This window comes from Citrus clementina, unplaced genomic scaffold, assembly GCF_000493195.1.
Source record: "Citrus clementina cultivar Clemenules unplaced genomic scaffold, Citrus_clementina_v1.0 scaffold_7, whole genome shotgun sequence".
NCBI lineage: Eukaryota > Viridiplantae > Streptophyta > Magnoliopsida > Sapindales > Rutaceae > Citrus > Citrus x clementina.
The window spans coordinates 15,219,894-15,236,323 of NW_006262075.1; the positions used below are offsets into that span (position 1 = coordinate 15,219,894).

Here is a 16,430-nt window from a genome sequence, read left to right on the forward strand (position 1 = left end):
CTGTATTAAGTTTAAACCATGGCCAGCTTGGGGCCACCCATCCAAAATGTTTTTCAACCTTCATGTCAGCAGGAACAAATAAGCTCTGGTTAATCTTCTGAATTTCCTCAGTACGACACTTAATACCTATCACTATGTGGCTCGTGCTGTTGGTTACACCATTGTGAAGGTTTTGATTACGCCAAAACCAAAGCCTCCAGATTGAAATAAACAGTAACCTTTAGTTTATGCATTAACAGGACTTTAGACATAGCAGCCATAATAAAAAAGTATCGTAAGTACATTTGAAATAAACAAAATTGAGACCCTTGCAAAGCTGCAGTTAGTGTAATAGTGTGTTTTGAGTTTTTGGTAGTTTACAAAATAACTCAAATATTTGTTTGAGCCTGTTATGTCAAAAATCATTTGAAAAGTAAAAAAAAAATTAATTTTAGTGTCAAGGAAATTTTGTTAAAAGTCACTTGTGGTAAAACTACTCGATACTACAGCAGATTTTGAAAGGTAGAAAGAGAGTAACTTTTCAAAATTGAATTTTGAGAATTAATTTTATAATTAATATAATTCTATATATATCCTCACATATATTATAAAAATTTAAAATTATCTTTATTCAAGTAAAATGATTAAATTTAAAGAGATTATTATCATCACCAATTATATTGAGATAAAAAAATCAAGTTAAAATTAATAAAATAAAAATATTTATTTTAGTTATCAATTATCATATATGCATAATAAAAAAAATTATATATACATGTTTTTATAGCAATAATAGTAAAATTTATCGAATACATACATCCACTTTTAAAACTTATAGCACATTTAAAAATAAATTGAGTGAGACTATTTGAACCTATATTTATACTCTTCACACTTATTTTATAATAAAATTTTATATCACAAAAATATCCTCATATATAATTACGAAACCATTCTCTTTCTATTTCTTATCTCTCTTGTATTTGCTTTGTGTGTATATTTCTCATTAAATTGATTTTGGTTAAGGTAGAAGAATGCTATTTCTATTCCATGAAATTATATAATTTATTAATACCTAATTCAATTTTAGATGCTCTTGAAATTAAAAATGGTCTCTTGGTTACCATAAGAAAATCAATTTTTCCTAGAAAGCAATTATGCACAACCGTTCCTTTCCGTTCCAAAATATTTGCCGGTGAACTAATACTTTTCAAGGCGCCAGTTTCATATTTTAAAAATGTTTGCAATTGATCAACTCATTAACTTTCCTGTTGGGGTAAAAAAAAAATTATCAAAATAGTTATCTTTGTAACTTATATCCATTGTTGTATTTGGGAAGATATTTGCTATATTTATTATTTTTTGGGTTAGATTAGGAAGAGAATTTTTCCCCCCCACTCCAAAAGTACTAGAATTTTGGGCAAAATTCTTGCTGGTTGCTGCAATTTCATATTTAGTTTGTACTTTTGTGGAAACATTTTTTTGGAAACAAATGCATAGGAGAAGAAGATGAATGGAGAATGGTTAGTTTTGGAACATGAGAGGGTTTTGTTGAGTAAAAATGGATGTTTTCAATTATAATGATGGAATAAGGTCATCTCCAATGTGACACCAAAACTAACACCAAATCACCTTTTACACCATTTTTGATGTAAAATACTTCTCCAATGTAACACTAAGGCCATCTCCAATGCATAACACCATTTTGGTGTAACACCAACACCAAAAATGTATTTTTTTTTCACACCAAAGTACTATTTCATATCCAACTTATTTACACCAAAAAGAATATTCTTATTTTTATTCCTTTAATTCTCAAGAATTAATTCAATTAACACAATAAATATTACTATTAATATAGATAATTAAGTAATAAGTAATTTTTATATCGATTAACAAAAAAATATAGAAAATTATTAAATTTGCATTTAATTAACTAAATTAGTACATTATGAAAATTAAACATTACATTAATATAGAAAAATACAATACAATAACAATAATATTCTAATTATTCGAATTACTAAATTCATCCCATAAATGATCAATTAGTGCATTTCGGAGTGCAATGTGAGCCTCTTTATCCTTGATTTGTTTGTGTCGAGCAAGAAATTCTCGAAATTAATGTTATTGACATTTTATTTTTATTATTAAATTTTGTGTTGAATTTTTTTATTTAAAATATTAGTATAATATTCAAAAATTAAAAAATGAAATTAAAAAATAACAAAAATAATAATAATAACTTAAAATATTATATAAAATAGGACATATATGTAAATAAGATAAAATAATAAGGATATTTGGAACTTTTTTTTCCTAGCACCAAATATGGTGTAATGAATAGTGTTGCACCATATTTGGTGCAACACTATTCATTAGACCATTTTGGTGTTACATTGGAGAAGCATTTCACACCAAAAATTTTACTATTCTTTTTTGTGTAAAATTTGGTGTAAATGAGTTAGAGCTGAAATAGTAATTGGGTGTAAAAAATGTACATTTTTTGTGTTAAGCATTGGAGATGTCCTAAAGAAGAACGGTTTAAAGAGTAAAAATTGGGTTCAAATAGCCTCACCCAAATAAATTTTACTAAATGATTAAATAATTTTCTTCTTGCCGTTACCAGAATTGACCCTTGCTCAAGTCATTAACACAGTCCCACAATATATGATGCCCCATGCACGTCAGACATTAAATTTTAATTTTTTTTTATATACAAAAAGGAATTCAATTGACTTACAGATGTCGCGAAATCAATGATTCACTATCACCTAAGAATATTGTATGATCTTTAAAGTACTAATGATAGTGGATTAAGGTGCTCAAAAACGCAAATCATGATGCTCTTTGGTTTATTTACAATTTCAATACTGGTAACATAAAGTCACATAATTTTACCATGAGTCCAAATGCTTACCATATATCGGCCACTAGGGCTCATTAGATCAATTTTTTGTCTTGTGGGTACCTAAATTGTAAGGCAGTATTCTGTTGGATGAGATGCAAATGAAAAATGAAAAATGAAAAACCGATTATTAAACAACAAAAGTCAATTTCTTGCCGTTTTAGCCTCGGCTAAACACAAAAGGAGGAGTCATTTTTCAGCTCGTTTTAATAGAAGCACCGGCAGCCATGCACCAAGATACAGATAGAAGGCAAAAGCTTGATTTCAGAGTTTGAACTCCAAGAAGGTTGCCATAATTTACTCAAAAGCTTTGTTCCAATGGAATTAGCAGGCAAAATATTGAGTTCAGAGGTTGAACTTGGAGAAGATCACCATAAATTGATCATATTGTGCAACACAGCTTTGAATCAATCGAAGCCAAGCAAATGCTGAATGCTTGGTAACCAGTCAAAGGATATCTGCAGAGGGTAAGATGTATTCTTAGTACTAGTTTTATATTCCCACAGAAATTCATGCATAATTTATTGATATTACCACAGAAGTTCATGCATAATTTATTGTTCATTGCCATGAGCTGTTTGATCAATGTGACTGAGAAATGGTTAATGGTTAGGCTATAGTTACCTGAAATCCATCACATATTTTGACTTCCCCACCCGACCAAGCTGCAAAATCGTCTGCTTCCCATTCTCCTAAGGAAAGCATATAAAGTCAGCCATCACAAACCAAAATCTTTTCTCAATTCACTATATTAGGGCAACCCACTATCTGCAAAAAGATAATTCTTCTATATTCAAGGCCTTGGAAGCCAATATTTTCCACGAGTCCTACTGTATACATGTGTGTAAACATGACTGCATATGTCTGCATGAATGAACTTTAAACAGAAAATTGCAATATACCTCCAGCATAAGCTGAAAATTCTTTACTGAACTTTGGATTCTTAGTCCAGCTCTTCCCCTGTCTCTAAAGTCCAACTCATACTGCTTTGAAATCTGAAGAAGAAAAACAAATAATTTACAATGAAAAAAGAGGAATTTCAAGGAGGAAGAGACAAATGAAGGCTGAAAGACTCTGCTATTGTCTTAATTGAACTTACATTATTATAATGAGGAATCCTCGAAGAAAGCTTGTGAACTTTATCCACTTTTCCCTGCCAATCCTTGGGCAGTCCGTTAATATGTGGCTGCTAACATGGAAGAAAATAGATGCAAGTATCATTCTGACTGGACTTGAGGCTATGGAAAACAGTAGACCAAGGAAACTACTATAAAAATTTTCAATAGTTGTAATCATTTACTTCATGGTTTGACGACTTATGATACCTTAGAATCTGTTGAGCTGATCTGGGTAGTATTATTCTTCAATAGCATGGACTGATGCTTGGGTATATATGCCCGCATACTTCTGTAGCTTCCTGTCCAAGTGGCTATCGTAGGAATGAATCTGTTGAAACAAATTTTTTTTAAAAAAAAAAACTTAGACTATGTGAAAGCAAAAATACACACACAGCACACACACAGTTGGTGATTGGCTTACGTTACAACAGCAAGGAGCGGATTAGATTGCTTTTTAATTGAACTGAGACGGCTACTCTGCAATCAAAATACATGTTAGTAAAATTATTGACAAAATATTCACAATAAAAATACAAAATATTTACAGCATTGAACCTGATCCCTTATAAGGTATTTCGAACCCATGAGATTTGAGGTCACCATCCCAATGAAACTATCATCTGAATTCGACTTTATTCCCCTTGTATTCTGAGCTATTGTAAACTCTGACTTTCCCTTACACCGCTTGTGCTGAGCTACAGCTAGTTTTCTGTTCTGTCGTCCCTGACCTTCCTGCAAAATTTAAATGTTGAGTCAAAAGATCCGAGAAGAAATTGGCTTGTGTAAACTGAAATTGTGCACAATTTATAGCCTTAAATCATTAATTGTAGTTCCTTCAACAGAAAACATTAGTCCATCTATACACTGACAAACACATTGGCAAATGGGTATTGAAGGAGACTAGAGCCTAGGATGAGGCCAAGAAAAATCCAATAAGCCATCAAACTACAAGGTTTACTAAGCCATGGGAACCACAAAATTTAATTAGAACAGAAATTACTCTCATGCGATTACAGCATGTGTACCCCCCCCGCCCCCCCCCCCCCCCCCATAGAAATGACTGCATCCTGTGGCAACTTGTTTAAACAACAAATTTTTAGCTGGCCATTTCAGTAGTAGATAAAAAAACGAACAACTGGAGTCGTTAAGACACTGATGCCTTCAAGAAGACTGATGAAAAGTGGAAGAGTATCGTCTCAAAGTACACAACTTGCAAATAATTCAAACATCTACCCTAATGACATTTGAATTCATCCTTCAACAATTGAGTAACTTAGATAATAACCTAAAAGAAAAAGAGTCAATATTTTGAATAAACAAGAATGAAAGAATTTAACCATCTCATCAAATGCCTCCAATGAAAGAAAAATCAGTGTAAACCTTAAGAAGGCAGTTAGCATAATATTAAAACATTTTGTAGAAGGAATTAAAGCACCACATATTAAAACATGTGAAACATCATTGCTGGCTTTGAACTGTGGCTCAGTCATATGCATTTCTGGGTGTCAGGTCCATTAGATTTGTTAGCATTGTATTAAGAACTTGGCTTCAACAGTATTTGGTATCAAAAAAAGATGTGTTCCGTATATCACATGAACAAGCATTGGTTCCATTCTACATATCTTCAGTACAAACTATGAAATATGCATCCTATCAGCAGAAAACAGAACAGCAGGCATGCCCTACTGATCATCAAAATAGTCCAATACAAATTAACTTGCTATCATTTATCAATGCTTATTAAGTCATGGTCAATTAACACTCAGTAACCAGAATATCACACCCTAACATCAATTTATGTTAGGTCCTTTAAGTTAAATTCTTCTCCACAAATGCTGTAAAATTCAAACTATATCCAGTAGTGAAAAATCAAAACACAGCAAGTAAATTAAACATCATTATAGCATAAACAGCGACGGTTGCATGCAATTCTTCTAAAAAAATCCAAGATAAAATTATTTACAAATTAGTAAAATCTCACGTAAGTGTAAAGTGAGTAAAGAAAACCCCCATGTGGAGATGCTTCCTTCACAATTACACAAGTACATCTCCCAATGTCCAATGGCAATGGCCTGGACAACAATGCCCTGCAACAACACCACCACCACCAAATCAAGAAAATGGTTTCGTAACCATTAGTAATCAAAAGTGTATTTAAAATGTGTACCTATTAGGAAGTGTAGACCAAGAAGAAGCAGGGGCTGCCTCAGAATCAGAGTAGTCCCAAATATTCAAAGAACTCGAATTCTCAGACTCAGTAGGATCCCAAACTCTGGACCCAAAAGCCTTATCGGGCTCATTCATTTGCATGCAAAACTCAAGAGATGAAGGCTTCAAGATTCTCTCAGTAGATAAAGACTTGAAATGTGAAACCTGTCTGATGGGCACATCAGCACCAGACCACCGGTTCGTGGACAAGGATTTCAGAGCTAACCCATTTTTGGGAGCAGCATTTTCTCTGTCACCCCCATCTTTATTAAAGATACTGTTGTCGATATGCTTATGATTGTTGTTATTATTGTTAACATTCTGCTTCTTGTTTGGCTCTGCATTTTCTTTGTTGTCGCTGAAAACGGCCGACTCTTCTCCTCCTCCTCCAGCTCCACCTTCACAGCAGCTGCGATTGTGTTTTAGTTCAGTGAAGGGATTAACATAGAGGGGATTGTACGAAGATTGATGTGGAACTGTGGGTTTCTTGAAGCCTGTCATTTTGCAGCATGCAAGAGAAGGAAAAATGAAAGGAAACGCAAAGTGTTGCTGTTTTCAACCGTTGGGTTGTTTCCAGGAAACATTTTATATTCTTGGGAAAGATTTAAATTTGCTTCGGGAACTGGTAAATTTTTGTGTTTATATTACTCCCAATTTACAAAGCAATTTGACCCTTCCTATGATTCTGCCACGTCAGTAAAATTATAGGGGAAAAGTAAAAAAAAAAAAAAATTAAGTGAACTAAAACACTGTTATATTAGGGGATCTACTATTACTCATATTATTTTTATCGATTTTTTTTTTTCAAATAGTGGTGTATGGAAAAGTTTCCGATTAAGCATTACGGTACCAATTAGATTTTGCCACGTGCCATCGGTGCTATCGTGGTGGGGCTCACGGACTGTGGGTGTATGACGCGGAGGCGAGATCAGTCAGTAGTTGTTTTGGGTTGGTGCAATTTATGAGACCAAGGTGAGGTGAGTTATTTGAATTTGAAAAGCGCATAGGAAAATGCGTTTGGTGGAACCAACGGTGTCGTTTAGTGTGTTGTTCGAGCTTTGGCCAACGGAAAGACTCACGTGGCCGAGAAGCGGGAACTGTGTTTGATTTGAATACATAACGGTGTCGTTTAGTCCGCGGTTTTAGCTTTGGCTAACGGAATGATTTGTGTGGCCGAGAAGCGGGATCTGTGTTTGATTTGTGTAACTCGTGAGTTGTGAGTTTTGCGGTAATGTATGAATCATGAATATCATAATTACACCTTTTTGTTTTGTTTTTTTTTTCCCCTCACTTTTATCTTTTATCGTTTCGTGGCCGTTAAAAGTCACACACTTTGCAACTACTCGCTTAAAGTGATCTGATCTAGTGCAAACAGCTGTACGCAAGATCAAATACCCTCACTTAATTTTAAAAAAAAATGTGACATTGTCCTCAAAACGTCGACGTTTCCAAACATCCTTTTCGATATTTGGCTGCATCAACAAACCGCTACTCTACACACTGACCACCAACAAAATGCCAAGAGACGATGCAAGCTCTTTCACCAATCTTCAACAACAATTATGTTTTCATGGTCATACAAATTTACCTTAATGCTCCTGTATCTGCCTTTCTCCTCTATCCACCTCATTAATCTCTTTATCTCCCACCCATTCCATAAAGCCATTGGGCAGATTGATCTGTCTCTACATAGTCCCCCCATATACAATCGAATTAAAGAACAACATATGTTGTAAGAATTAAAAAAAAAAAAAAGCAAATAAATAAGGACCTGCGTCTTACTATTAATTAAAAATTTGACTAGAAATATCATTACCATACGTCCAATGATAAGCTAACTGTTGTGTATTCAGTGAATCAAATCAAAGAGGATGAAACGACAGAGTTAGCTTGCGTTTTGTGATGCTCGATAACTTCAGTAAAACGACACTTAAAGACTGCGTTTTATGAAGTAAATGTTTTGCTTGCTACAACGACATACAGTCTTGCCGTTTTGAAGTTAATAGAACACGAGCAGAACACGTGCATACAAAAGGTTGTTAAAGGGCCGTTATTGCACATGGTCCTCACGTGCGTTTCTGGGAAGCCTCTGAGGTGGTTTATAAGCTGTGATGCTCAGCTGGAAACGGTGTGTGTGTTGGTTGAGAGAGAGAGCATTGTAACGAGAGAAAGAAAGCTTGAGACTGAGAGTTTTCTTGTTCCTGTTGAGTGCTTGTTAATCTCTGTAATCAAGTCTTGAAGTCATATCAATGAAGCTGTTAAGTTTGTTCCCCCGTGGATGTAAGTCAGTGCAAATTGACTGAACCACGTTACATAGTTGTGTTCTGTGATTTCTTGATTTCAATTCGTTTCTTTGTTTGTTTCTAAACACAATCCTAGTCTTAGTAATAGGTCATTAATCCATTAAGCTTTCTGGTTGTCTTTGGGAGGCATCTTGATTGATTCTAATCCAAGATCCTTTGGGAAGTGTTCTGTAAAGCTTCTGTTTTCAGCTTATCAGAATCTTCACTAACCTAATTACAGTTATAAGAAACAGATAGATATGCATTACAGTAAGGGAAAAACTGATAAGTTAATAATGAAATCCTCCTTTTTTAAACAAACTTTCTGCCCTCCAATGACGTTCAGTCCTTCACCCGCAACATTCATAATGAATTATGTCATTATTAAATTCAAACATAGATTACACAAAATTGCACAACTGAATCAGGATATACAAATCAAATAGACATAGAGATTTTTCAAACCCATAAAATTAAGATTCATGAAATAATTGGAATGAGTTTTTAGCCACCATTATCTCAAGATTGTTTTCCTTATACCTTGTAATACCCTGAATTAATCTATCAAAGCAAAATACCGTCCAATTCATCTTACTTATACACTTTATATCCTTCAAAGAAAATAAGAATACGTGCAGTAAACAACATAAATATAATTTTAAACTCATGGTCAATTTTGCCTGAATTATACAAAATATCGGTTAATGTCTCAATGTTAATTCCACTAATTTTGCATTAAACTTTAATGTTAATTCCACAAGATGTTGCATTAAACTTTTATAAATATGTGGCTACATGTGACCCATTCTAACCGAAGCAGCATTCCGTCATCCTTCACTCTAATTATGCATCCAAAAATTCAATTGTATTACCCTCCTAGCTGTGTCAATCCTCTAAGCTAATCAACAACATAGTTTTCTCGTCACCCTTCTATAATTGAGCTCAATGAGGTTGCCCAGTCCCATTTCCGAAACAGCTTGTCTTTGTTCATCTGTTAGGTGCGCACCTAGTGAGGAATTTGGCCTCCTCAACTACACTTTTGTCTACTCTACTTAACTAAAATTCGTATTTCTCTTTTTTGTCTGGCGACGAGTTCTTAAAACTCCAACCCTATTTCCTTGCGCACCTGGGGAAGTAAAAAAAAATAAATAAATAAACTAAGTTAAATTTCCAGCTATCTTGTCTCACAAGCATAATAATATTACAAGAATAATTTTCCATTTTTCCTAACCTCTCTTGTACTGCTTGCCGTGCCATCCAAGGCCTTCATCCCACGTACAGCTTCCCCACTAAAATTTTAGAAGAAAGAAACAAAATTCATTAGCCTCACACGACAACAGTCCTCTTGGGAATAAACAATGAAATTTTATTTATCACGAATTGGTTTCTAGGCAGCATCAGCAAACTTACAAGAACGTTACGAATCCATAGTTGCATTGTCTGCCTCCATTTCCTTCAGCATTAAGCACTTCTGAAGATTTGTTACAGCGTTTAGAATCCGTCGTCTTCCGATTACGAATTGCCCCCAACTTCATTCCTGTAATCACAACATTTTGTCCATAATTATGAAGGCAGACAAATGGTATTGATAACGATATATCAAAAGAAAGGCTCCCCCAATCTGCCCTCATTTGCATGAAATAATGGGATAATTTCTTTTTCTAGAATCACAATGGACTTCATTGATAATTTTCTGCCATAATAACATTAGCAACCCACTAAGTAGCAAGTCAGCCAAAACCACCACAACTTAGCACTAAGTCATCCATAGGACAAAATAACTCAACCCAGCACTACTACATATTTCTTCGATATAATTTATTTAATAGCTATAAATATTTATTTAATTTTATAAATTCTTTTCAAAAAATTTTGGTTTCACTTTAAAAAAGAGTGAAGTGAAGAAGACTTGAAGAAAGAGACCATTTCTTTTTTGTTTTATATATTTATTTGGTTTTGTCTGATGTGTTGGGGTTTCCATGGTTGAAAAGAAAACACATTTCACTCCCGAAAGAGTTCAATCTTGATTTCTAGGAAATTCTCACCAAAGTCACTTTCTTTATCACTGGCAGACTCTTGTCCATTCTGTGATAGCATGTTAATGCAAGCATACAACATAATTACATCATCACTCACGTAAGTATCAAAAGGGGCAATCAAAAAAAAAAAAAAAACCTTGAGCAAAATAATATTAAATCAAAGTTTGAGGAATCATATAATACTACACATTCATAATTGAAATAAATTATTTTGTATCCAATTAATGGAAGAAACTACATAAATAATTTTGCATTAAGGAAACGTTTGGGATTGCTTTCCGAAGGCTCAAAAATAATTTTGACAAATTAAAAATTAATTTTAGTATTTGATAAATTTTTTAAAAATCACTTTTGACAAAATCACTCTGTTTTATAATAGATTTTGAAAAGTAAGGAAGAAGTAGTTTTTTAACTGATTTTGATAATCAGTTTTATACTTAATACAATTCTATATATATTCTCATAAATATTATAAAATTTTAAAATTATCCTTAGTAATTAAAATTAAAATCATTAACGTTAAATAAATTATTATTATTACCAATTATGTTGAGATAACAAAATAAAAAATAAAATTAATAATATAAATATTTATTTTAGTTATAAATTGTTATGTATACACAATAAAAATATATTTTTATATGCATGTTTATAAATGTGTAAATAAATTTTATTTAACATTATGACCAATTCAGTTATTTGCATTCTGACAATAGTTTAACGGTAATATTTATCAAACATGACTGCTTTTTAAATTTATAGCAATTTAAAAAATAAATTTTACCAATTGTTTAACTAATTCTTTTCGCAACTGATTATTTCTACATTTCTGCCAAGAATAATTACTTTAAAAGTTATAATATTACCAAATTACCCCTGAGATAATAATTTTTGGTACGTGAGGTCATCACACGCTCTTACTTTACATTCTTTATTATGTGATTGTATTAACTATTAACTAGCTAATTAAAAATCAGAAGAAATTCTACGAAATTCCTCACATTCCTTTTGGGGAAAAAAAAAGAGTGAAGAATTTTTTTTGGTGGTTTTTTTTTTTTTTCCAAAAAGGATGAAGTGGTATGGTATATTCAGAAAATGAGTGGCTATTTTCACTCTGGAAAAACACTAAATGAAACAAAACAAAATTGGCCAAACCGAATCCTCAGCAGATTTTGTGATAGCTAGCATGCTAATAGTGCTATTGCTGGCGTATAACATGCCATGCCTTTTCATACTATCTTCTTGGCCAAAAAAAAAAAAAAGAAAAATAGAAAATGACGTTTTAGTAAGTTAACTAATTAGTTTGAATTTGTAGAAGCCTACAATTGAATATGGCAATAAGATTAAACCACAGACAAGACAATTATGACTCAAATTCAATCCGTATAATAATAATCATGTTAATTTGACCAACTCAAACCCTTTTTTTTTTTTTGTCGTGCCAAAAATTACTAACTTTATCTAAGATAATCTGTTTTTATGTAGAAATTTTATATTTATCAATCAACTATGTAACTTTTCTGTTATTATTTTAACATAAGAGATAAATTAGTTATTTAAAAAAAAAATTCACTTTCTTAGTCGGCTAGCGAGTGGCGATGAACTCATAATCTCATAACAAGGGTCAGTTCAAAGCCCCTGGTACTCTTTTTTTTTTTTTTTTTTTTTCTACTCCCCAAGGTCAGTACGGGAGTAGAGATTTTCCACTTCTGTATTCTACAGATTTTTGTGATGGACTATGAATATATGTATCTAGATTTTAATTGAATTAAAATTGTATTTGTGGAGTTGTTATCTAGAAAAGATTCCTTATTTTACCATGATAAGAGAGAAGCTAAAAAAAAAAAAAGACATAAATTAACCGAGTAGTGGTTGCAGCTCTCCCAGTTTTGAGTTCCCTTAAAGGAGGCTCACGTGTCTTTTTAAAATAAAATTTTGGTGGAGATAAATCAATAATATTAGAGATTTTAACATTTGAGTTCCAATACTATTAGTTACTTATATAGTAAATGATAGATTTCATAACTAGTAAAATTACTTAACCACATCCAATAAATAAATATTATATTAGTTGAAACTTAAATTAAGACTTAGATATTGAAATATTTAGCATTACTCGGAGATAAAATATCTCCTCACTTGACAATAAGACGTAATTGGTCATGAAAATATTAGCAAACCTTTGATTATGCATGCCATACATATTAGTAATTCAAAAAACAATTTATCTTGTATTTTAATAAGATAAGGATTTTTCATTAAAAATTACTATCTATTTATAAACAGAAAATTCTTATAATATTGAAGTTAAGGACAAAATAAAATATAAAAAATAGAAATTTTAATGTGATAAATATATTGTTTTAGAGTATATATTTTTTAATTTTTTGTTTTAACTCAGATTTTAATATGGTCAGATCCTTCGTTTGATAATTTTTCATATTTAAAATAACATAAAAAAATTTTAAAAATGAAAAAGTGAAAATGATATGTCAGTTTGCGCGAAGTGTTGGATGTCCATTCGCTGGCAAAGGACCCTCTTCTCTTCCGTACCCTCTCCCTCTAAAACCAACCAACAAAAATGCCCGAAACCAAATCCTCACAACTCACCACCAAACTCGTCAAAAAATTTCACAAACATGCCAGCCAACGCATTAACAAGGCAGCTTAGCTCCACTTCAACTCTTTGGCCTCCACTCAAAAAACCCACTTTTTCCAAACCAAAATTTGCTAAGCCCACGCCTGTTTCTGCATTTGCTATGGCCAGTTTCACAACTACCCAGGTGGCCCCCGCCGCCATCGTTGGCGGTGGACGTGTCGGAACGGCCTTAAAGGAAATGGGTAAGGGTCAGGATTTGTTGGTAAAGCGAGGAGAGCTTGTGCCGCTTGATTTTGAGGGCCCCATATTCGTTTGCACCAGAAATGATGATCTTGAGGCTGTTCTTGAGGCCGCTCCTCGATCAAGATGGAATGGTACCAATTCCTAATTGTAGTACTTCTTTTGTTTGCGGAATATTCGATAGCATTAGTAGCATGTTGTAAATTTAGTAATAAAATGTTGTGCTTTGATGATAACTTTGTATTGGTATTGTATTGCATTGCAGTGTAAGGATCCTATATTGTCTGTAGAGATGCTTTATTTTTGTGTGTTATTCAAGTAGTAAGAGTAATTCTGTTAAATTATTTGGTTTTGTGAATGATTGGAGCTGATGTTTTGAATTTGTTTTTTGGCAATATATTTCAACAATCTGATTGATTGGATGGATGTACACGATCAAGCAGATTTGGTATTTTTCCAGAATGGGATGATAGAACCATGGCTCGAAAGTAAAGGACTAAGGGATGCAAACCAAGTGTTGGCTTATTTTGCTGTATCGAAGCTTGGAGAACGTCCTATTGATGGTAAGACTGATACGAATCCTGAAGGACTGACAGCAGCTTATGGGAAATGGGCTTCTGTAGTTGCTGAAAGATTAAGTGTTGGAGGCCTCTCTTGCAAGGTAAAAAAAGAAAACTCCGTTTCTTTACAAGAGAATTTAGGCTGGAAGTTGAAACTCTCTAGTCAATTGTATGACTAAGGTTGGGAGCTTTAGTTTTTGTTTAAACTTCAAACTATCTTACTTGGTCATTCATTTCTTATATATGATTTATGCAATCTAAACCAGGTTCTTGACAAGGAAGCATTCCAGAAACAAATGTTAGAGAAATTGATATGGATATCAGCATTCATGCTTGTTGGAGCTCGCCATCCTGGTGCAACTGTAGGTGTTGTGGAAAAGGAATACCGCTCTGAGGTGAGAACACCATTATCAAAAGATTGCTATACTTGATTGGTCCACTCACTTTACTTTAAGCTTGTTAAGTGCTTTATTGCGTCTTATGCTTCTTGAAGTGTTGTTAGATTTTTGTTAGTTTCATTTAAAAACATCACAGACTGATGCCGTAGGGGATAATGATGCGAATAGATAGAAAGGAGATTGTACCATGATTCTCTTCTTTTCTTATGTGCATGCACGTGCGTTCTTACAAATGTTCATGCTTAAGAAATTTGGTCTATTATCTTTTTGCTTTATGGGTTCTTTCTAAAAGTAGCACGCCTCTAAGCTATTATGCTTTATGTCAATAATTCTACATTAAGCCTTTATACTAGGATGCTTCATATAGTCAAACTCTTGCATTTGCATAATTGTCATACCTTGTAGCAATTACCTTTTATTGAACACTTTGTTCTTTGTGGCTGACACATAGCATAATTACAGAGAGGTGACATTTGTGTGAAGTATTTGCTCATGTAATATTTCTAGTGGTACTTTTGCCTCGAGAGATGTTGATAGTTACTATGGAGTAAAAGTTTGCTGGACATTAGATGGGGGCAAATGACAGCTTTTAAGGTTGCTAATTGCTTGTGGATAGAGATAACCTTACCTGAGTTGGTATGTGCTTGCTATGATTTGACAGTCACAGTCATGCTTGACCTACAATGCTGCTTAATGTCACTTTCAATAAGGGTTTCTATTTGCTTGGTGGATAGAAATAAGTTAGAAGAGTCAAATTGGTATTTGCTTGCTGTGATTTCATTTGGGCTGCGTTCAAGCTCGGTCACTCGAATTCATGGTCATGCTTGGCCTATTCTGCTGCTTTATGTCACTTTCAGTTTAGTAACTCCAGCTATTATGAATCAAATTAACTGATCAGAAATTGTGCTTTCAGGTTTCTGCTCTCATTGCTGAACTTGCATTGGCAGCTGCTGCGGAGAAAGGAATAACATTTGATCCCGCAATGGAGGACAGATTATGTGCTTATTCACGAGCTGTTGCACACTTCCCAACTGCAGTTAAAGAGGTAAGGGATGTAACTCACAGCAGTAACGTTAATCACACCCGACTTTATGAACTTAAACTCACTGGTAAATTTGCAAAATTTTTGCAGTTTAAATGGAGAAATGGTTGGTTCTATTCTCTCTCTGAGAAGGCGAGTGCAGAAGGGAAACCTGATCCATGCCCCCTACATACAGCATGGCTGAAAGAGATAAAAGTTGTGTAGCAATTTGAATTAGTTTCTGTTTGATATAGATTCTTCCCCTAGAGCTTAGTTATAGCTTCTTCCGAGTAGAGCTGTTTCAAGTACATAGCCCTGGTAGGTTTTTTATGAGTAAAGCTTATAACAAAAGTTGATTAGTAGTCAATCATAATTTACGTGTAAACCAAGTATTATTAAGTTTGTATTATTAGAGTAAGGAAGTAAAGTAGTTGTTAAAATCAAGTGAGGCTATTGTTGATTAAAGTGGCGTGGAATTATATTTTTGGCGTGGAATTATATTTTTTTAACAATGGGCCAATATTACTTATTGAGTGGGACATATTATTTTTGGAAAGCAGTAACCATTACACTTTTAAGGTTTATAGATCATATGCACTAGAAGATAGGTGTGTTCAGAATTTAATATGATCCATTTAATCCGTCGAATCTGTAAAAATTCAATCTATGGATTAGTGAATTGGATTGGATTGCAGATTTAAAAATCTGCTGTCGGTGAATTGGATTGAAAATTTAAAAATCCGTAATCGGTAGATTGGATATGCCTTTATTTTTGTAAATTCGTAAAATTTTGCGAATCTGCCAAAAATAAAAAATAATTATTTAATAAAAAATAAAACTTGCAAGTATAACATTATATTTACTAATAAGTTAAAATATAATTATATTAATACTATATTATATCTTATATGATAATAATATAAAATAAAAATAAGCTTTTTAAGTAGTTAATTTTCATATATAGGTTTAAACGGATGAGTTTTTTATGTTATATTTTAAAGTTTTGAATATATTTTCTAATTTTATTTAAACAATTAATTTATTTAAATCTTATTTAATTTTAAATTTGATCGGTAGT

At 32.9% G+C, this 16,430-nt stretch overlaps 2 protein-coding genes across 3 annotated transcripts; one reads left to right on the forward strand and one right to left on the reverse strand.

Moving 5' to 3' along the window:
* Positions 1-2,875: 2,875 nt before the first annotated feature.
* LOC18036526 (tubby-like protein 8) lies at positions 2,876-6,809 on the reverse strand. Of its 2 annotated transcripts, none has more exons than XM_024180639.1 (9): positions 6,173-6,809; positions 5,987-6,092; positions 4,561-4,737; positions 4,427-4,482; positions 4,213-4,333; positions 3,987-4,073; positions 3,790-3,882; positions 3,512-3,579; positions 2,876-3,345 (listed from the first exon to the last, which is right to left on the reverse strand). In XM_024180639.1, the coding sequence occupies exons 1-9, from the start codon at positions 6,712-6,714 to the stop codon at positions 3,270-3,272; spliced, it is 1,326 nt and encodes a 441-aa protein (XP_024036407.1). In that variant the 5' UTR covers positions 6,715-6,809; the 3' UTR covers positions 2,876-3,269. The 2 variants fall into 2 exon arrangements, with proteins under 2 accessions (XP_024036407.1, XP_006427684.2); XM_006427621.2 differs by having other exon boundaries at positions 3,987-4,076.
* A 6,142-nt stretch (positions 6,810-12,951) lies between these two features.
* On the forward strand, positions 12,952-15,886 carry LOC18036352. Its single transcript, XM_006427622.2, has 5 exons — positions 12,952-13,507; positions 13,817-14,034; positions 14,200-14,328; positions 15,245-15,376; positions 15,464-15,886. Exons 1-5 carry the CDS (start codon positions 13,024-13,026, stop codon positions 15,575-15,577), a joined length of 1,077 nt encoding a protein of 358 aa, XP_006427685.1. The 5' UTR covers positions 12,952-13,023; the 3' UTR covers positions 15,578-15,886.
* The last annotated feature ends 544 nt before the right edge of the window (positions 15,887-16,430 follow it).

Excerpts from the sequence above, each read along its gene's own strand:
- LOC18036352 (XM_006427622.2), top strand. The coding sequence starts at position 13,024 with ATGTCAGTTTGCGCGAAGTGTTGGATGTCCATTCGCTGGCAAAGGACC. Across the intron at positions 13,508-13,816 it reads TCCTCGATCAAGATGGAATG|ATTTGGTATTTTTCCAGAAT; the intron begins GTACCAATTCCT and ends ACGATCAAGCAG. Across the intron at positions 15,377-15,463 it reads TCCCAACTGCAGTTAAAGAG|TTTAAATGGAGAAATGGTTG; the intron begins GTAAGGGATGTA and ends AAATTTTTGCAG.
- LOC18036526 (XM_006427621.2), bottom strand. The coding sequence starts at position 6,714 with ATGACAGGCTTCAAGAAACCCACAGTTCCACATCAATCTTCGTACAAT. Across the intron at positions 4,334-4,426 it reads CCGCTCCTTGCTGTTGTAAC|ATTCATTCCTACGATAGCCA; the intron begins GTAAGCCAATCA and ends TTGTTTCAACAG. Across the intron at positions 3,580-3,789 it reads ATTTTCAGCTTATGCTGGAG|GAGAATGGGAAGCAGACGAT; the intron begins GTATATTGCAAT and ends TGCTTTCCTTAG.